Below are 23,161 nucleotides of genomic sequence, written 5' to 3'. Positions count from 1 at the left end.
ACGCTTTATATTTTTCTACAGTTGATGAAATGCTAGTATGAAGCCTGCGAACATCATCTTTTTCAAATTTTGTTAATAACTGAGTTTTCAAAATACTAAAGCTTAAATCATATCTGGTGGAACGCTAAATTGCCCGAGTCTTCTTTTTAATAGTGAATTCACTAGGCAGACGATATTTCAATACGCCTCTAACGTAAGATAATGATTTTAAGATAGGTAACCTTAAGTCATAGCCTTTACATCATCTTCAAATGACCGGTTAGTACACCGTCCTTTCATGCCCATTTGTTGACAGAGAAAGAGCCCTCAATCACTTTTTGAACATGTTTTAATTTAAATAACTCAGCGCTATATCGAGAGAGACGATCCTGTAACTATGCATTCTTTTGCTAAAGGCCTTACATTTCTGTTTCCATAATTTCTTTGATGGCTTAAGGACGCATTGTCGGATTCACAGCAATGTTAGTTTACACGACGAAAGTTTCGTCTAGTAGTAATTTCTTCATTAGCTGGTAATATATTTACCCGTGAAATATTCTTTACTTGTTTACGGTAGCTTCGTTTTTGTGCACTAATATTTGTCTCATTAAGCTCATTGCTACGTCCTAAGTCAGCGCCGGAGGATGGCATATTTAAACCTGGAACAGCATCAGTTTTTAGCTTACTTTCCGAGGGAATGTTCAACAGTTCACCTTTCAAATTCCTTTCATAATTCGAACCAGTAAAATGTGCTGAGTAGGCACGAGAATTTTCAGCTGAAAACGAATCTGTACATTTAAAAGCATTTATCCAATTTCGTTTTGTCTCACTGTGTTTAGGAAATTTGTGAATTCCTAACTTAAAATCAAACAATGAAAAATCCAGGACTGACTAACAATAATATGAAATGGATTGTTTCTACTCACCATATAGCAGAGATGCTGCTGAGTCGACGATAGCCAATCTGGCTTCAGCAGCCAGAGACTGAGCGTGTTCGATTTCCGACCTGTTGTGCCTATTTGCGACTGTCTCCGCTATATGGTCAGTAGCATCTATCCTTTCCACAATATCGTTAATTCCTAACTTCCTTGACCGAGCGAGGTGGCGCAGTGGTTAGAACACTGGACTCTCATTCGGGAGGACGACGGTTCAAACCCGTGTCCGGCCATCCTGATGTAGGTTTTCCGTGATTTCCCTAAATCGCATCAGGCGAATGCCGGGATGGTTCTTGTCAAAGGCCACAGCCGACTTCCTTCCCTGTTCCAAAGGGACTGATGACCTTACTGTTTGGTCCCCTCCCCCAAACCAACCAACCAATCTTAGCTTGCTTTGTTTTCTGCAGTATTTAGTACAACTGCCGATCGCTCAGCACACCATTATTTTTCAGTTGTAAACTTACTCGAAAATATCCCGCAATATACTGATTATTACGGCGTAACTCTCAACACAATCGCCGGTTACCATTAAAATTTGACACTGCCGTAAGCAACCTTATTCTCGCTCGTGAACAAAATTACAATACATTACGGCAATAGCGGGCTCTGAGCGCTGGTTGGGTTCACTATGACGTCAGTGGCATGACTTACTGATGCGTCTACACCTCGTGATACCTACCGTGTGTTCTAGTATCCGTGGTTAGTATCATAATCCAGATGAATCGTCAAAATATAGCTTATCTGCGCGAATGATAAAAATAAAGGATAACACTTATTAATATTTAAAAGAATGGTGATAATACCCGCTTTTCGCAGATAACAGACTTGGACCCAAATTAGACAAATTAATATTTCAAATATTTTCAGAGAAGCACGTGTAAAACCTGAACTGATTTTGGTCTCCAAAATAAAGTAGGAGCCTGTAGCATCTGAACTGTAAATTTGTTGACAGTCACACATGTTCAATTAAACATATCTAAATTTGCTTTATACACTATGCGTAGTAGTGATGAGCACATACCTCGTCAGCTACTCATGAAAGAAACTTGAGTAACATAATGAACTGAGGGCAACCACTGCACACGCGATGTTCGTAAACCTGGAGAATGCTTTAGACTTAAAATAGAATAACACTTTGGAAGTTTTGTAGAAAGTAGGAGCACAATATAAATACAAAGTAATTTATGGTATTTTCATAGGGGTGGGGGCTACGAAAAACTATTCAAAACTAAGCACACGTATGGACATGAGTTTACCTAAAAATTTCTGGAACTCGAAATTGCTGTCTGTGGAAACAACATTCTAGTTAAAACACATTTGACTTGAGCATAAACAGGATAAAATTAATGACGATATTGAAATACCGGTAATATACTTAAATTTGGTATACGGAAAGGAACAGTCTAAATGAATACAGAATTGTATAATACAGCAGAAGCCAGAAAATGGATACTAGAAAAAAAAACAAATCAGCTCTCTCAAACAATTTTTAATCACACAAATATTTCTGAAGGCACACATCTGGAGCCTTTTACTGCATAGATGTATGCCTTGCCAGAAGAAAATACTACACGAAACAGGAATATTTTTAAATGGCGTTAGAGGGGTAACTAAGAAGTTGCATGGATGAAGTGCGGCAGGAAACAGCTTTGAATAGACCACAGAAATATTCTTTGAAAAACGAGTAGTAAAAGAAGTAAGTTAACGGCAAATACCTAAATGCGTACACAAGAAGATTGGGCATAGTGTAAAAAGAGAAACTCAACCCAAAAATCCGGATGGAAATGGTTTACTACTGGGAACGTCAAACTTCCTTTTCAAATTCATATTTACGATAGTTTCAAAGTGAATAATAGTGTACGAAGAATAATCACAAATTGAGAAAAAATTATTGAGGGGCTATAAACGTAAATGGTTGTTTACGTCTTTGTGTCCGACGAACCTTCGTTTCACCTCACTTGCGCACTGCATCAAACGGGACGAATAAAACAAGTAAATGGCGTGACGTAAGCGTCTGCATTGCATAACGCGCAGTTGTAATCTGCAGTAGTATTGACGCTGAAGTTAAAGACACAGGCCATAGTTCTGAAATAATAGTATGTGACGACACCTTTCTGTGAACGTTTTTACTTCATTGCAAGTGCCATACGATGGATGACACTACAAGACTCGTCACTGTAGTCTATTACTCCAAATAACGCATCCATAAGACATCAGTAAACGAACGATAAGCCACCTTCTGCACACATCAGAGCTGACAGCACGCACTTCAAACAGTAAAACAACGAACGTAACACTGCAACATCTGGCTTCTGTTTTATTTGGAAAAACTTGTGATTGTGACAAAGGTAGCGACATCATAGTTAATTAGATTAGATTAAGTTTCGTTCCCTAGACCCAACAAATGATATGATTCTCTTGGGTGTGGAACAGGTCAGAATGTACAACATAAAAACGTAAAGCATTTGAATAGAACTTACTACCCTGATCATTTGTTAGTAGATTGTCGAAATAGGTGAACTGCAACAGCTAATATTTACTGTCAGAATAAAACATTGTTATGCACTATTAATAAATTTATCATACACGAGATATCCTGACTGTTGTGACCAAGTGCTGTCAAAACTGAAATCTAAGGGATATGTCTTATTTGCGCCTACTATCTCACTTCGTGAACGTTGTTATGCCGATACTATCTGCGCATACTCTCTCGTTGCCACTAGCGCATGCTAATCCTGAGATCCGTAACGTTAGGTCCCTTTGTCAGGGCTTAACTGTATACACCTTTACTGTATTGCCTATTTTAGTCTTTGTAATTTCGCTGTCAACTCGTTTGTTCAGTAGGCTGGTGTCGTGAAAAGGACAGCTTTTCTGGTACATGGTGTGGTTTCTACAGATCTTGGAACCCGGTACATAGTGCACTTTGTCCATGGCCACAGTTGTGTATTTATACTGCCAACGTTGCAATATTACCGAACGTACTTTTTACACAAAATATTCCGCTTGACATGGAAGAGCGTCCTGTTAACACTGTATCTGTCCCCAGAATTTATGCTGACTAATTGGCAAGGCACGGATTCGGATCTCAGAAGATTGGCCTCATGCGCTTCCCCGCGGTTTTGCCATTTTTGGAACGAGAGAGATGTGTTTGCATTGAAGAAATTAGCGTTTGTATTCATGTAACGAAAGATTCGTCTGCAGTGACGACACACTAGCAGATTTTACCCGAATCTCATTGGGAGTTCCAGATTTTGTTTAGAAAAAGCCACATCCGCTTCAGATGAAGTGTCAACGTGTAATGTGCATGTCCAGAACATAATTAAGGATAAGTTTAACGTCTTTGCTGATATCTTAGACTGTCATGCATCTGTCAATTGTTGGTCGTCCCTTCGGAGGTCAGTATTTCATTTGCTGTTCCGGGCCTGTAACAGCTTACGGTCGCCCTTGGTGAATGCTGTCTTGGTTCTGCTCCTGGGCCTGTTTGAATTCCTCTTCATACATTTCCACTGCCACACAGGATGGTGCATGTGTGTCACTACCGTGTTTCATGGGCCTAATTTTCGGTCACTCCTTTTCTGAGCACGTAACTAATTACTGCTGGTTGGAAGCTTTGCATTTCCTCGTTGCTTCCACTACCGTAAATTAGTTGCTGCAGCTCTCACAGCCAAGATAGCTGCCTTCTAGCATTTACTAGGTTTTGGAATGCATATAAAAACTCATTGTCTAAAGTTCCTAAGAACGATTTAGAAGATACAGCGTAATGCATTCATTTTGACTCGCCTGAAACTAACTAATTAATCTTTGTATTAATGAAACTATGTTCGGAAGAGTTTATGAAGCAGCGTTACTTATTTGTGTGCCTAAATTTAAAATGTTTGAAGATGTTTTTCTTGTGAGTATACACGTGCTCGTCCACAAACGCCATTGAATTGTCTGACACCAATTTCTTTCAAAGTGGCCTTTGGTAACATCAAATCACGCTGCTCCATCAGAAAATGAAGAAAGTATTGTATTCCAGTTCCTAAATGTCTAACTCAGTGCCTATGCTTTTCTATTGGCAGTAGTATCTGATTAAAAATTACTTTAACCACCGGTAACTTAGTAAATACTTGTCCGTTTTGCGAAGTAAATTGAATCAGGCTTTTCAGAACGTAGAATTTATTTTACTACCATGTTATTTGGGTACATCAATTACAGTAGTTAGTCTATCGAAACCCCGAAGAAGATTCACACTTCAAGTAGAGAAAAATACATTCGAGGTGAATTCGGATTTGCACGTACTGTTAGTGTTCGCCAGAGGAAATTCTTCATATTAAATACTAAATGTAAGTCAGAATTTCGAATTCTGATGTGAGATTTCTCTTTGGATTGAGTGCGAACTTCCTAAAATAGTCCTATTTCGGAGTTAATAGAGCACTGACTATAACAAAGCACAGTTTGTGGTTTCCTATGTCCATTATAACTATTTTAACATTGTTTCTGCCCGGCTGTTTAGCAGAAACGTGATATAGTGGTTGCTGGTGACGAAATATTTGTAGAGAGACTGAATCACTGTGTACTTTTCTGTCTTGACTTTTACAAGCTTTCCTTTCACCGACCAGGCGTACTGCAGTTTATCAGTGCCTTATCGTAGTCAGCGCACCGCACGACAATCAGTAACTCTGCAGTTTGGTGCCCGCATCTCGTGGTCGTGCGGTAGCGTTCTCTTCCCACGCCCGGGTTCCCGGGTTCGATTCCCGGCGGGGTCAGAGATTTTCTCTGCCTCGTGATGGCTGGGTGTTGTGTGATGTCCTTAGGTTAGCTAGGTTTAAGTAGTTCTAAGTTCTAGGGGACTGATGACCATAGATGTTAAGTCCCATAGTGCTCAGAGCCATTTGAACCATTTTGCAGTTTGGTTGGAAGATCGGTTGGACTATGAGCCAATGAAAATTGGAAAGGAAGAAGACACACTAAGAGCAAAACATGTATAACTACAAGATAACTTCATGTAATAGCATAGCATAAGTAGAATTAAGGATGTTTGTGTAATACAAAACAGGACATAAATCAGATCTTTTTAAATTATCTAACTAGGGGAGTAGACTAGGTTATCAGTTGAGATGGATGACTTTTTTGAGGTCAACATTGCCAATGAACATTCAGCGTACAGATATCCCCTAATTCCTCTGCGTTATATTTTTTTTACAACATTCAGTGTTGGACTCCATCATTGGACATTGGTTGGAGGGTGATGGCTGATCTGCTGAAGTCTTATTTCCGTAGCTTTGTGACTCTTCTTGCCACTTGTGGCTTTAATTTTCATTAAGATTTTGGGTCCACACTTTTCCTTTTAGCTTGGGAGAAAATATTCTAGGTAGTAGACAAAGACCCTCTTTAAGAAAGAATTCGCGCACAGTGTCCAGCAGCTAGAAACACTTCGCCATTATCTTCAGATGTTTCTCGCGCGTGCTTTTTATTTATCAACAATACCAATTACTAGCTGCGAAATAGTATTACTGACATTTGCTTAAGTAAATTTACAAAATGAACCTGACTTTGCAGTAGAATGTGCTCTGTTTTTAAATTAGGGGGCAGACAAACTTTGCCGGATCAGAACTCTAAAATGGAACCCTGACTTTGTCGAATCATTTTCTTAGCACTGGAGTTCTACATCCGCTACTCATAACTCGCCCTCACAGCTTAATGTTTGTATCAACTTTCTGCCAGGAAATGTCAGAACATTGTACACATCGCTGGGCAGTGAAAGATTCATGCTGAAAACAATCCCCTAGGTGATGGCGAAGCCATTTCTTCTCAGAATTCTTTCTTCCAAGACTGTTGGCCCGGCAAGATGTGCAGCAGAAACTCTGATGCTTTTACGTATGAGGGAGAGATGTGAGGGCGGATCGTGGGACGTGCCTTTGCAGCTAAGGTAAGGGCATTGCTCAGGAAAAGACCGGTTCCGGATTTGAGTCCTGGTCCGCATACAGTTTTTATCTGCTGCAAAGTTTCAGAACTTCACAAATTGATCTTTACTCCGCCATTAGAGCCTGAGCACAAGGTGGAATAGTGGAGGGTAGAGGAAACTATTCACGTTCCCCTTACAGAAATCATCTCAGCATTCTTATCAATCGTTTTTGGGAAGCAATTAGCGATCTGAACTGCGCACAATTGCAAGCCTCGTGCGTTAGCTACAGTCCCAACTCAGTACGACAGTAGGAGACTGGACAAACTACCAAAAGTGGCCACAGAGTGGAATCCTGTGCGCAGTCCATCAGATAAAATGTTAGGAATTACTGCAAACGAAACTAATTCCTCGAAAGACTGCACTACTCAGCTTATGTAGTTCTGACAGGATAGTTATAATCTGTATTTAAAAAGAAAACACGTAGTGAAAGTCTGAATGAAATATTTAATGAATACTACAACATTAACAGCCGTAATGGAGCTCTTTTAGCTACATAAGAGACTCCAGCAAAGATTCTTTTACTGGACACCTTCTGAAACAATTAGAACTGATGTAGAGTGTATGTGGCTATTAGATTGTTAGGGACTGTATACTTCCAACTTTTATCTGACGGTCATGTCGCCCCTTTGAAGTGACTTGGATGGACAGTAACTGCCGTATGAAGACGAACACATTCCGTATAGTTTGGACGACGATCACGTCAAAGTTATTGTGATGGAACTCATGCCTCCTGTTTTGAACAGAGGAGCAAATTGGAAACAATATACGATGGAAATGGAAATGTCGTGTGGCTAGGGCCTCCCGTCGGGTAGACCGTTCGCCTGGTGCAGGTCTTTCGATTTGACGCCACTTCGGCGACCTGCGTGTCGATGGGGATGAAATGATGATGATTAGGACAACACAACACCCAGTCCCTGAGCGGAGAAAATTTCCGACCCAGCCGGGAATCGAACCCGGGCCCTTAGGATTGACTGTCACGCTGACCACTCAGCTACCGGGGCGGACACAATATACGATATTAACAAACGTGTGCTTTTGCTACACGCGGCTCTCCGTTCGGCAGATGCTAGACCCAATCGTTCAAAGCTTGTCGCATATTATCGATAACTGTCAGTGGCACAAGATTAGAAATTACTTCCAGTGCTACAACAGTTTTCCATTACACTACTGTTTTTGCATCCTGGGTACTTATATAAGACATGTTTAATGCGTTTTTATCAATTATGACTTGGAAAATAATTACAAAATGTTTAGTTTCGTTGTTTCATGTTGAACGAGCGTTGATCAGAATAAGGCTTCGTTTACTTGTTTGGGAGCCGACTATCACCGACGCCCGGTATCGCCGTTTTGTTCTCATTGCTTTTGATTATTCCTTAAACACTGAAGCTGTAAAAGAAAAAAAACCTATAAAACTGTACGAATTTATCTGTTTTAGTAAACAGTTCCATATTGTGCCTAGCACTGAAAGATTTTCTAACACAAGATCTGACTTTAAACAAGAGGGTAACAATATTATCTGATTTACAACAGTGCAGGAGATAATCATTTTAACAGTGGCGATAAATAATTTCGTCGTTTGAGTAACTTTATTTGCCAACGTGTTCTTATTTCAACTAAGTTTAAAAACGACAATAAATGGTCTTAGGACAGCATTTTTCAATTTACGAAATATGTCATTTTAACACGCCACCCGTCACTTATCTGGTTTTGGTGTGTGTTCACTCCAGGTAATTGACTAACAGATCAACAGACTGTGCAAAACTGCCGCAATGTCGGCTAACGCAAAGAAAGTAACATGGCCCTGTGACTCCTGATTGAACTGTGGTGGCAGTTTTGAGATTGATTCAGAATTGATCCCTTTTAATTAAAAAGGGGTGCACATTGATGTTATATTCAGATATTGAACACCAGATGCAAATGTTGAACATAAAATTCATTAAGAAAGTGACTTGGGATTTCAACTACTTGATTGAGAACAGATGCAGTCGATTAGCACAGATTTATTTTAACTCACAACCTTCAATCATCACATTACATGACTCTCCTAACAGGCAGTGGTAATAAATTGCGTTTGCATCGAGTAAAGCGCGATAAATCAAAAGTAATTCCTATCGACTGACCCAGGCGTAATGCGAAGTGCGAGAAGAATTCTACATTACACGGCCCATGAAACCCTCGTCGAAACTTTGCCAACGTGATCCAACAAATTAATCAGTGGCCAGAGCGAGCGCAATATCACCGAATTCGGCGTGGTGTGGCAGCGTTGTTATGCGGACGTCTGCCAACCTCGTGGTGCTGCAAGGCTGCGCTCGTCTATTCACTTCTAGCTATCTTGCTCAGTACATAGTTGAACGAAAACTTTCTATCTCCGAGCTCAATCGCTCCGTTTGCTAAGTCCTAAACTGCCGAGATGCTCACTCTCTCTCAGTCAAGCTCCCAGTCCGCTCTTCGCCTCTGTTTCCCCTCCAGTAAAATCACTTATGCCAATTGCAGTGCAAGTCGCGTTAATTATGTGTCACTTCCCAGAGCCGACCAATGCCTGCTCTGGGAAGTGAACAAATTCAGACAAAATTTCCCTTCCTCTCAACTTCTGCTATTTAGCTCCTCCCAGGCCACCATCAAGGTTAGCGTCTGCACAGACACCAAGTTTTCCGGAATTCTGACTCCCAGGAGAGTACTTCAAATTCCTTGGTCCTACGTTCCCATTGGAGGCCAGCGTATTTCATTCTGTCGCTCTTCACCTGATTTACTTCAGACTGTGGACCGTGAATTCAGCATGAAGTTGCTATAGTCACAAACACGCATATTTTGACTTCTGTTTACCGCTCCACCGTAGCTTTGCGCGGCTTTCTCGCATTTACCAACAGGGGTACAAGTTCTCCGTCTGCTTCCCGGTACACCACCATGGGATCAACCCCCCCCTCACTGTCACTCATCGTAAGGCAGCTGGGAACCAGGCCCAGTTATCACTTTCTCAAGAGTTTGAGCCGCCCTAAGCTGCCTATTGTCGCTTCCCTTGACCACTCCCCAGATCTGCGCCGTGGTCAACTCTGAATACTTCCCTGGTATAAACTAGCCTCCAGTAAATCGACGCGTTTCCACAAAGTTTTCATGGTGTGTGAATTACTTTAAAACAATCACCCGACATTAATTATTCCAATACGCCCATACTGTACCCTCTGCAAGATGTATTGTGCCTTGTCATTTTTGTTCAGCCCTACTGTTTGCTCAACGTGAGTTAGGTGATCTTAAATGACTTCATGTAAGGGGCATAGTTCTTGCCAGCTTACGCCAAGAATGGTAATTTTGTGGAAAACTTAGTTTATTCACAAATGAGAACTTAGGTATATTAGTACGACATATAAGTAACAACAATTTAATTAATAGATTTCTGAATTTCAGAATTCTCCGCAGCTTCTAGTTAAGTATTTGCTTAACGCTATAGCAACGTGGCACACAAAGTGATACACATAAAGTGAAGTTACTCTGTTTCCTCCACTTTGAGGATCATTAATTTATTAGTTGTGTTGGTATCCAACAGAATTTTCTCAGTCTTTGGCTATTTTATCTTAGATTTTTAATTTTGTGCGACAGCGTAACTTTTAGGAATAGGATTAATTTTTTTATCAATATTTTCTCTACATTTCATAACTCTTAACATCCTCGATTTGATGATTAAGGATACGAGTAATTTCAGATTATTGACTCAATAAAGTGGCATACACATATGAAGAGATGTTTGCACATGCTAATTAAATGGATAGAAGTAGTCTACCTTAAACTCGCCCCCTTCTTAAACTTCTGTGGACACATATGTAATGGATATTGTCTAGAAGCAGGTGCTCCTAGAGCCATTTGTCGTGAAACGGCTGAACGATTTCGTGGCCCAATGCGAAACTTACACGAGTTGCACCTGCAGCCCTTCAAGTGCAGGCACCCTTTTCACACCCTTAACTGTGCCCTTCCTCAAACAATTCTGCTGCCGTGTCACATCGTCCCGCTGACAACGCCAAAGGACGCATAAAAAGAAGCGCCCAGACACAGATATAGAGACTAGGCTCCAAACACTTATGGAAAGCCGCAAGAAAAGCTCTTTAGATGCAGAAACCTAGAAAAAGCTGGGATACTGGCGCATGGTGGTTCCCTGCGTGCACACAAATTGATCAAGGACGACGCCGCTGTCGCGATAATCAACTTTGAGTGTTTGGTGTACTTGATAAGATTGCCAAGCGTTAGTGTGTCTGCATCTTCGTGCAATTGTATTCCCCTATAAGAGACTGAACTGGCCTATTTTCGGGGCGTTACAAGTTAAGGCGATACCACCTTTAATATAAATGCACTGCAGTGTTCAGACTAGAGTTTCGGCCTCTACATTCTTATTTTATTTATATTTCAACCTTAAATTGTTATTTTGAAAAGTATTATTTTTTGTAAATGTTTTAGATAAAAGAAAAAATTGCAAAAGATGAAACACGAGAACTGTAAGATGTAGACCTGTTTTAAAAAAGCAGGTCACAGGTATATTATTTGGCAATAAATAAATTCTTGGCTTCATCTCAGTTTTACGCCAAGAGCTGTCAGGTTTAGTTCTTTATTATGTATCGTACCTACAACCATCAACAGTTTAAGCATTGCAAGCTTACGACTCTAAGCAAAATATCTGCGGTTTCTGCTCCCGTTAAACATGAATACGCGCTTTCCGTTTCTTCCCCTTTACACAGCGCAATTTTTCCTCGTTTCGCTAAGTACCGGGGGGGGGGGGGGGGGGGTAGAGAAGAACACGATACAGCTCGCCACCTTTAAAAATTGGCGCTATCACTATACTTCAGCTCTACGGAACTACTGTGGCGTCTATGACGTCAGTCACGCGCATACTTGAACTATCAAAACAAGCCAATCCTTGGGATAGTAAGGGTTTTGCGGAGACAACTACGCCTTCAATCTCGTTAAAACCTCAAGTCAAGCCACAATGGGCTCTTCAGCACTGATGTATACACTGAAAATTGGTAGTTTTCTAGTGTATAGCGTGTAATTCGCATTATCAGATGTATACACCGTCGATACTTCAAATAAATTATTTCTTACAGACTGACGTTCCTGAACACGGCAGTTTTTGTCATCTTTCGCTGAACAGATAGCCTAAGTTGCAGACTTAGTGTTAAAATCGTTCTTCCTGATATGCGCCAGAGCTGCTGTACTTCAACTGTCACATTCTTAATTCGGGAATAGAAATTCATTTGCGTGCGTGCGGACACTTAAGAAGTTTATCACTAAACGCGCTAATGAATAAACAATGGTAAGTGGAAATAATTACGTGTGATATAGTCTCGCATTTGCAGAAATTCATTTTCTGAATAACAGAATTCTTACGCGAAATCTTATCTTGGGAATACATGGGCCAGGTTAGGATTATGGTAAAAGAGCGTAGCTCGACAGATTGCGTAAAAGATTTTGTCGCGGACAGGATGCGCTGATGCTTTCTCAAGCCGGGAAGAAACAGTTTCCGACGCGACCTGTCAAATCGCCGGTCAAATTCCTGTCAGATAAGATTAAACCGGCCGCCACACTGTGCACCGAAGGACTTTGATCCGTGACACAACCAGTTCACAGAAAAACTCCCCGATCTGCGTGTCACTAGGCACGTGGGCCGCACTACAAAGTAGTACGGGTTTGCTGTCGGTGACTACGGCGGGTTCTGTCCCTTACTGGGAACTCTAGAGTTGCGGTGCAGATTCCGTGCCAAGGCAAGATGAATCATTTCCGACGGACAAACAACAAGAAAAGATAAGTTAAGTTACGGGTATGTTACTGTAACGGAAGTTTCTTCAAGCTGTCCGGCACAGGTGAGGCCCAACACTTGTTGGCCGAGTCAAAGCAACGGTCTTCCAAATATTGAAAGGCTTGGCTACAATTTGTCAGCCGTTTTACGTCAGAACCAGAGGATACGTCGTTCTTATGTGTTTGCAAGACCTAATTTGTGAGGGGGACGGGGGTAGAGAAAAATTGCTCAATGGCAATTTCACGTGCCGTTCACGTTTGCGAAGGATATGTACGTGCTGATACTTCCATGTTACGCTGCGATTGCGAAGGAAGGAGGCAACATTGGGTGGTCATTAACCCTAGATTACTAAATCATCGTAAAATCTGCGGCTGCATTAGGGCATAAAACAAGACATTTGATTTGGTATGTAACATACCATTGGAGATCTGTTCTTGGTAGACCATTATAAAAAATGTTGGAAAATGGCCTTTTAAGCCGAAAACCGGTTAACACAAAAGTAATACTGTAGAACAAAAGTAAACTGGTGCTTTTCACTCATCATAATCTATAAATTATGCCTTCCTTTCAAATAAAAGGTGGAGCAATGAACTTGAGTATCGTTTAGTAGCAATCTAACATGTCTTCCCCCCCCCCCCCCTTTCAGTGTTCCAGGGTTAAGGACTTCGCATTAGCTTAGTTGGGCAAACCTGGGAAAGAAATCAGTCAATCTTGTTACAGAAAGCATCTGTGCATTTGGTTTAAGTACTGAAAAACATGCGAAAGCTAGATAAACGAACGGATGGATGAAAGTACGTATAAGAATTTGAACTCTAGACACTAAGAATCCAATTGTAAAATTGTGGTTGGACATACAACAGAATCACACTAGGCTACTTGAACGGAAATGGTAATAGTAAATAGCTATTACGAGCAAGAAAAATTTAGATAGCAATATTTTCATGTAACTCAATTTTTTTTTTACCGCATAGAAATTATTTCCCAATTGTATTTGTAAGAATTCATTAAATCGGCAACATATACACCAGTAACAGTTACGCTAGCCTGTCTTTCACTGACAATATTCATTGCGCACAAGTTGCCCCCAGTGATCTGTTTTGAAACAGAACGATGGTTCGTCAGTATTGCGGCAACGAACCGTAGAAACCAGGTCACCTACTAGCAAGCGATAAGTTCAGAGGAAAGTTTTGGCCGTGAAAGAGGTATTTGGAACGCCCCCTCAGGAAGGAAGATTAGGGCTTAACGTTCGGTCAACAACGATGTGACTAAGAGACGGTACGGAACAGGACATCACAATAGTTGCAGATGTTTACAGTCAATCAGGAGAGATCCAGCACTAATTAACGGCTCTTGTAGCACGGACGTGAAATGCAATGGTACGTGGTCGGATTAGTTCATCTCCGCACGTGACTGCACTGCGTGAAAGTGTAGCTGCGGCGCAGCGTCGTCGGCGCACGCGGTCAGCAGTATTGTAAACAGCCGCTGCTAGGCTGGAGCGTAGCGTAGCGACACTTACGGCCTGTCGGGCTGCGACTTCCTGGCCTTGGCCTCCTCGTGCTGTATCTCCTCGGCCCTGGTGACGCTCTTGGTGCGCCTGTAGCGCACGCGCGTCGCTGCCTCGCCCGTCGCCGTCGCCATAGCTAGCCTAGCACTGTAGCACCCGTCGCTGCTGCTCGGCCTCACTGGTCTCCCTAGCAGGCGGCTGCCGCGGCGCCGCGCCTGTCACAGCCGTATCAACAGCGCCCCCCACCACCTGTTCTCCCGCTTCCTCCCCACCCCTCCCCCTTCAACGTCCCGCTAGCCGGCAGACAGCACACTTTTCCCCGCGAAGGCGGCCTGACGCAACGGCCACGCAACACAAACATACGTGGCCCGCCCAACGTTGCACCCGCGGGCGCTTTACGTTTTCCAGAAGCCAGCTTCTGTTCACCACGTTATCGGAAAACAGCTGAATACACTTGGTTGTTGCTGCAGGACCCTACACAGCCACCAACGGACCGGCTGTCTTACCGACAAATTGGACGTAGGCGTTTCGACAGACCGACCGACGAACTTCCCATATCGGCCACCTTCCGTTCACCACGTTATCGGAAAACCCGACAGTGCCCCATCCCCCACCACAGTCCTGCCATTCTATATGACAAATTGTACCGTGTGTAGCGCTGTCGTCCCAACCGCCCGACAGAAGTTCGTCTTTTGTCACTACGCGCGGGATGAAATGCTGTTCTAGTATACATAAGAAGATACGAGGCGGACGAACCTTTAAGAACAATTTTTGGAGAAATTTAAAGGCTGCAAATGTTTGTGGGACACGTCGTACGAGAGATATAGCAATGTAGATGCAAGAAATGAAGCACTTTTTTTTCATTTTTTGAACGAATCTCTAAAGGTTTCGTGTGGGGCAGAAGGAGAATAAAAGTCCATCGTCCTTCCGTATTTCTGTTTTTAGCTTTTATTTCCGATACTTTAATATACCTTTAAACGTAAAAACCGAAATATCAACATTTAATGGACATTAATTCATTAAGCACACTTGCTTCATTAGTATAGGTGTTAAAAAAGTCCAGTCTATACCCGCTTCATTAGTAAAGTGTTAAAAGAAGTCCAGTCTATATCCAAGCCCTCTGCTTCGAAGAGCAAAGTGTGACTTTTTTTTTTGTAGTTCTAACAATTGTTAAATGTTTCATTTCTTAATTGTCTCTTGTTTATTTATTAGATAATGTGCGCCATCACCATGTGTAGTCTTTCTTCTTCGAATTTGAAATGAGTTTCTTAAGGCTTTGTTACCTCTAAAAACAGCCAAGACAAACGCACGTTTCTGTTCCTGTGTAAAACCAACGTAAGATAAGCAAATCACAACAGGGCGACGCTGTAATAACTGAATGCAATCGGATGGGACGTAGACCGCCACAAAATTGATCGGTCGGTCGGTCGTTCGGCTGATAAGCTGGAGCGAGGTTGGGGCCTCATGCCAACCACCATGAATTCTGAAACATGAGGTGCTGTGACAGACAACTCACTTTTTTTTTATATGACATCATGTGGAAACCCAGTTCTAAGCAAAGAAGGGAAAACAGAAAAGTGGAAGGAGTATATAGAGGGTCTATACAAGGGCGATGTATTTGAGGACAATGGAAATGGAAGAGGATGTAGATGAAGATGAAATGGGAGATATGATACTGCGTGAAGAGTTTGACAGAGCACTGAAAGACCCAAGTCGAAACAAGGCCCCGGGAGTAGATAACATTCCATTAGAATTACTAACAGCCTTGGGAGAGCCAGTCCTAACAAAACTCTACCGTCTGGTGAGCATGATGTATGAGACAGGCGAAATACCCTCAGACTTCAAGAAGAATATAATAATTCCAATCCCAAAGAAAGCAGGTGTTGACAGATGTGAAAATTACCGACCTATCAGTTTAATAAGTCACGGGCTACAAAATACTAACGCGAATTCTTTACAGACGAATGGAAAAACTAGTACAAGCCGACCTCGGGGAAGATCAGTTTGGATTCCGTAGAAATATTGGAACACGTGAGGCAATACTGACCCTACGACTTATCTTGGAAGCTAGATTAAGGAAAGGCAAACCAACGTTTCTAGCATTTGTAGCCTTAGAGAAACCTTTTGACAATGTTGACTGGAATACTCACTTTCAGATTCTGAAGGTGGCAGGGGTAAAATACAGGGAACGAAAGGCTATTTACAATTTGTACAGAAACCAAATGGCAGTTATAAGAGTTGAGGGGCATGAAAGGGAAGCAGTGGTTGGGAAGGGAGTGAGACAGGGTTGTAGCCTCTCCCCGATGTTATTCAATCTGTATATTGAGCAAGCAGTGAAGGAAACAAAAGAAAAATTCGGAGTAGGTATTAAAATCCATGGAGATGAAATAAAAACCTTGAGGTTCGCCGATGACATTGTAATTCTGTCAGAGACACCAAAGGTCTTGGAAGAGCAATTGAACGGAATGGATAGCGTCTTGAAAGGAGGATATAAGATGTTCATCAACAAAAGCAAAACGAGGATAATGGAATGTAGTCGAATTAAGTCGGGTGATGCTGAGGGTATTAGATTACGAAATGAGACACTTAAAGTAGTAAAGGAGTTTTGCTATTTGGGGAGCAAAATAACTGATGATGGTCGAAGTAGAGAGGATATAAAATGTAGACTGGCAATGGCAAGGAAAGCGTTTCTGAAGAAGAGAAATTTGTTAACATCGAGTATAGATTTAAGTGTCAGGAAGTCGTTTCTGAAAGTATTTGTATGGAGTGTAGCCATGTATGGAAGTGAAACATGGACGATAAATAGTTTGGACAAGAAGAGATTAGAAGCTTTCGAAATGTGGTGCTACAGAAGAATGCTGAAGATTAGTTGGGTAGATCACATAACTAATGAGGAGGTATTGAATAGGATTGGGGAGAAGAGAAGTTTGTGGCACAACTTGACTAGAAGAAGGGATCGATTGGTAGGACATGTTCTGAGGCATCAAGGGATCACCAATTTAGCATTGGAGGGCAGCGTGGAGGGTAAAAATCGTAGAGGGAGACCAAGAGATGAATACACCAAGCAGATTCAGAAGGATGTAGGTTGCAGTAGGTACTGGGAGATGAAGAAGCTTGCACAAGATATAGTAGCATGGAGAGCTGCATCAAACCTGTCTCAGGACTGAAAACCACAACAACAACATGACATCATGAAAGCCGTACATCAAAGCAGTGGTCTTGTAGGTACAGTATTTCTTGAATTTCGAAAAGTTTTTTTATTCGGTATCACAGTAGCACGTAATAACGAAAATACGATAATACGCGGTATCAAACGAAATTTGTGACTGAAGAGAGGTTTCTTAGTAGCGGGGACGCCGATGAAGTAAATTTAGCCGTAGCCCAGGAAAGTATGATTGCGTTGTTCATTAATGAACTAGCATAAAATGTTAATAGTAACCGAAGACATATGGCAGCTAATGCAATTATTTGTAATGAGGTACTATATGAGAAAAGCTGCACTAACATTCAGTCAGGTAAGATCTCAAAGGGGTGCAAAAGTAGGGCAACTTCATTCAAATTTACAGAAAACTAAAACTGTGCACTCCACAAAACACAACACTTGCAGTATCCTACGCTTTAAATATCAGTGAGTCATAACTGGAAACTAACAGGTCATATAAATAAGTTGGGGCAACAATTTGTAGGGATATGAAATAGAACTATAACATAGGCTCAGTGGTAGATACATCAGATGGCAGACTTCGATTTATTAGTAAGATACGGGTACTGGGAAAGTGCAAACACTCTAAAAGAAGATACGTACGAAACATCGCACGACCGTGGTTAGCACACTGGACTCGCATTCGGTAGGACGACGGTTCAATCACGCGTCCCGGCCATCCTGATTTAGGTTTTCCTTGATTTCCCTAAATCGCTCCAGGCAAATGCCGGGATGGCTCCTTTGAAAGGGCACAGCCGACTTCCTTCCCCGTCCTTCCCTAATCCGATGAGACCGATGACCTCGCTGTCTGGTCTCCTCTCCACAACCACCCAACCAACCCATCGTACGACCCGTCCTCGAACATTAAATATTCTGGCGGACAAGGTGGCGCTGGCCACTGTGACCGAACGGTTCTAGGCGCTTCATTCCGGAACCGCGCTGCTGCTACGGTCGCAGGTTCGAATCCTGCCTCGAGCATGGATGTGTGTGATGTCCTTAGGTTAGTTAGGTTTAAGTAGTTGCAAGTCTAGGGGACTGATGACCTCAGATGTTAAGTCCCATAGTGCTTAGAGCCATTTGAACCATTTAAGGTGGCCAGCAATCTGCTGCTGTTTGCTAATGATACTGTGGTGAATGGGAAGGTGTTGAAGTTGATGATAAAAGATGACTTAGACGAAACATCTAGTTGGTGTGGTGGATGGAAGCTCTCTCTAAATGTAGAAAAATTAAAATCAGTGCCAGGAAAAACATATTCGTAATGTTCGGATACAACATTAGTAGTATCCTGCATGTGCCCAAGCCGTTTAAATATTAGGATGTAACGTTGCAAAGCGATATGAAATGAAACGAGCATGTGAGGATTGTGGTACAGAAGGCGACTGGTCGATTTCGGTTTATAGGGAGAGTGTGGTTCATCTGTAAAGGAGATTGCATATACAGGTGACACAGAAAAATGGGAATATTTCCACAATCCAATAAAACTAGAAGTGATGAAGGAAAGAAATTTCATAGTAACTGAAACTTAACAACTTGATGGCATTTATCATTTTTAAAAAATTACGTCATTTATAGTCGTGTAGACTTCGCTCTTGAGGTAGCCCCACAAGAAAAAATCACAAACGGATAAATTTGGCGATCTAGAGGGCCAGAGAATGTTACCGAATCGTGAGATTAGACGGTTGCCAAACAATTCTCGCAAATATGCTATTGATTGGCGTGCAGTGTGTGATATCGCTCTGTCCTGTTGAAACGAGGCTTCTTGGACGTTTGGAAAGTTGTTCAATGCAGGTGTAGGGAAACTTCGTAACATCTCCCAGTAACGATCAGCATTGACAGTTTTTGTTTTTCCCTGTTCATTTACGGAATAAATACGGTCCGATAATCCCATGTGATGAAACACCACTCCATACTGTCACTTTAATAGCGTGTAAAAGGCGCTCATGAACGTCATTCGGATTTGTCTTTGCCCAGTAACGAATCAAATGTTCAAATGTGTGTGAATTCTTAAGGGACCAAACTGCTGAGGTCATCGGTCCCTAGACTTAACACACTACTTAAACTAACTTATGCTAAGAACTACGCACACACACCCATGCCGGAGGGAGGACTCGAACCTCCGGCGGGAGCGGCCGCGCAGCCTGTGCAAGGCGCCCTAAACCGTGCGGCCACTCCGCGCGGCTGTCCAGTAACGGTAGTTCTGTTTATTCACATAACCTGTGAGATGAAAATGTGCCTCATTCACAATTTGTTTGGAAATTCATCGTCACTGTTTATTTTTGTTATCATTTGTTGACAGAATCCTAATCATAACTCGCGCACAACATCATTGTTCGCTGGAGAAGGCACACTTCTTGGTCGTCCTGTTGGTTTCTTCTTGAGGGCAGGTCCAGTCTGTTCAAAGTTATTAATCCAACATTTTATCGCGTGTTTCGACGGAACCCTATCATGACGTCCTAAATTATAAAAACATCGAAACTCCCTCGGCGCCGCTATCAAACTATTATTGTTTTTACAAAACATTTTTATGGCTAACGCACGATGTTGTCCGTTCCACTAATCCAAGGTTACTGAAATGGCGGACTGTTTACTCGGTAACTGTCACGAACCCGCAGTGCTGCCACCTTCCCATGGTTGCCATTACTCATTTCAAACAGTCCCATTGTTCTGTGTCACATTGTAGGACCCTGGTGCGACCTATTCTTGAGTACTGGTAGAGTATTTGGGACCCGCACCAGGTCTGATTAAAGGAAGACATGGAAGCAATTCAAAGGCGGACTGCTAGATTTGTCACCGATAGGTTCGAGGAACAGGCGACTATTACGGAGATGCAACTCAAATGGGAATCCCTGGAGGGGGAAGGCGATGATGCTCTTTTCAGGGAACAGTATTGAGAACATTTAGAGAACTGGGATTTAAGCTGATTACGGAATGATTTTACTGGAGCCAACATACAGTCAGCGTCAGGGCCACGAAGATATAAGATAAATCAGGGCTCATGCGGAGGCATACAGACAGTCTTTTTTCTCTCACTCTTTTTGCGTATTGAACGGAAATGACTAGTAGTAGCGGAGAGTACCCTCCGCTACACACCTTACGGTAGCTTGCCGATTATGTATGTAGATATAGATGCAGTTGTGTGATACCCATACAAAGTAATATTAAAGAGACATATTGAACGTATACAAAGGAGGGCACCACAATGGTCACAGGCTTGTTCGATCCAAGGGACAGCATCGTGAAGATGCTGATACATCTGATTAGGTGGACGCTTGAAAATATACTCCAAACTATACTGCATAGTTTCAAAAAGCAGAATTAAGCGGGGAATATAGGAATATACTACAATACCTTAGGTATCACTCCCATAGGGCGGCGCAGATAAGATTAGGCTAACTACAGCGTACACAGACACATTTAAGCAATCAGTCCTACCGCGCCTCTTACGCGAATTGACTGTGAAGAAACCCTAATAATGGGAAACGCTCTACGACATTCACTTCAGAATGGTCTGCAGCGCCTATGAGGTGTCGATCGTTGTCCACTTGCCAGCTCATGTGGTTTTCGAAGGTCAAATGAACACTGATTTCGCGAACTCCTGTCGAGTAAAACCAAAACTTTGCGTTCATTGCCGGCCGATGTGGCCGAGTGGTTCTAGGCGCTTCAGTCTGGAACCGAGCGACCGCTACGGTCGCAGGTTCGGATCCTGCCTCGGGCATGGATGTGTGTGCTGTCCTTAGGTTAGTTAGGTTTAAGTAGTTCTAAGTTCTAGGGGACTGACGACCCCAGATGTTAAGTCCCATAGTGCTCAGAGCCATTTGAACAGTTCTCATTTAGCGTTCATTTGTGTTCGTGTGATAAAGAGCCCGTATGCGAAAAAGGATTCTAGAAACCAAATCGATTTATTCGCCGATGACACCCAGTAGGCAGCAAATGAGAGAGTCCTGGTTGCTGCTGTGCTTGTTGAATTTCGAAGATTTCGATGCATTTCCATGTCATCGCCTGGTAAGAAAAATACTTGCTTTCGGAATGTCTGGACAAGTATACGATTATATCGAAAACCTTCTAGCAAACAGAACGCAGTAAATCGTAAGGAGGTGGTCCTCGTTGAACGCATGAAACGTACAAGGTCTGTTGAAAAAACTGCGGAACTTTGTCCACAATTTTTTCCTACACTTACATTTTACTTATTATGCACGGTCTCCTTCGAAATATTCTCCTCCACAATTGATACACCGCTCGCAACACCGTGTCCACTTCCGGAAGCAGTTTTGGTACGCCTCTTACTGGATGGCGCGAAGCGCCGTCTGCGAATTTTCTTTTATCTCATCTATCGTTGCAGATCTTCGTTCTTTCAATGGTGCTTTCATTTCCGGGAATAATAAGAGTCCGCAGGGGTCAGGTGTAGAGAGTACGGAAGCTGAGGCTGCACAGTGTTTTCGTTTTATGCGCAAGCCACGCAACAACAGGGATGAATGTGCGGGTGCGTTTCGTTATGCAAGAGCCATGAATTGTGTTGCCACATTTCAGGCCCTTTCTTTCTCACATTTTCTTGCAGGAGTCGCAACACGTTCCGGTAGTACCATTGATTAACAATTTGTCCCTGTGACACGAATTCATGACGAACTAATCCCTCAAAGTCAAAGAAAACTGTCAGCATGGCTTTGACATTTGACCTGACCTGACGAGCTTGTTTTGGTCTTGGAGAACCTTTCTCGACCCATTGTGAAGACTGAACCTTGGTCTTAACATCATAAACGTAGACCCACGTCTCACCACCAATTATGATTCTCTTAAGGAACATCTCGTTCTCACTTGCGCGACCCAAAAGCTCTTCACAGATTGCGAGACGAAGGTCTTTCTGGTCATGACGAACTTTGCAGCAACAGGATTTCAAGACATGATCCAACTGAAATGTTATATTCTTCTGCAATCTCTCTGACAGTCAGTCTTTCGTTGGCGTTTCTGACATGAGCGTCGTCGGTAGACGTAGATGGGCGTTCTGAACGAAGGTCATCTTTAACTTCCGTCCGGTCAGTGAACTATTTGTAACAGTGAGTATGGCTTAAGCTCTCATCACCGTAGACTTCCTGCATCGTTTGGTGTGTCTCTGTGAAGCTTTCCTTGAGTTCCACGCCAAATTTAATGCAGAAGCGTTGCTCGTTTAACTCTGCCATCTCGAAGCTCGCAAACAGTGCGACTCTACGATCCAATTAATACAACACTGAACAATAACAACAGACATAACAACAATGAAACTTCCGGCAGCTACACATTTAGCACAGGCATGTTCAGGGATGCCAGCCACATTTCGCTTCAACGCACCATTGACGCGAAACTACGAATGTTCCGGAATTTTTTGAACAGACCTCGTAAATGATTGTCCTGATTTTTTTCAAGTAAAATAAAAAGTAATGCTAAATTTGCTGATGTAGTTTAATTCTATGCACTCTTTTCTTTAATAAATCGTTCTTTACACTTTTTTCTTTAATGAATCATTGTCGTGTCTAACTGCTGCATCAGGTAAAAGGACCCTTTATAGCCGGAACATTGATCATTGGCGGGAATTCCCGAAGCACTTCTATTGGATCCGCACTAAAATATTTTTTGTAAGTTCTTTTCAGTATATTTTCTATCAGCATATATACGATGAATGAAAATATTAATGTCTAACAAATTGATGATGTGTTGAAAAATGTAACGTTCCTCGCCCAGACAATCGAGACAAAAGCTGTGCCTGGTGTTCATCGTGTCGGCGGTTTGAATTCTCGCGCCCGTCCGCTCTACGGCGAACCTGGCGCTTGCTTGCATTCGCCTC

General features: G+C 42.3%; 1 protein-coding gene across 1 annotated transcript in view; it reads right to left on the bottom strand.

The window, feature by feature from the left end:
- LOC126262361 (diacylglycerol O-acyltransferase 1) overlaps nucleotides 1–14,347 on the bottom strand; it is a 135,535-nt gene extending 121,188 nt beyond the window's left edge. The window contains exon 1 of the mRNA XM_049958946.1: nucleotides 14,157–14,347. Coding sequence (XP_049814903.1) covers nucleotides 14,157–14,278 — 122 coding nt within the window. The 5' untranslated portion in view covers nucleotides 14,279–14,347. The remainder of the gene's footprint in view (nucleotides 1–14,156) is intronic.
- Nucleotides 14,348–23,161: the final 8,814 nt, after the last annotated feature.

The sequence above is a fragment of the Schistocerca nitens genome, chromosome 6, assembly GCF_023898315.1.
Source record: "Schistocerca nitens isolate TAMUIC-IGC-003100 chromosome 6, iqSchNite1.1, whole genome shotgun sequence".
NCBI lineage: Eukaryota > Metazoa > Arthropoda > Insecta > Orthoptera > Acrididae > Schistocerca > Schistocerca nitens.
This window is presented reverse-complemented; position numbering and strand designations above follow the sequence as displayed.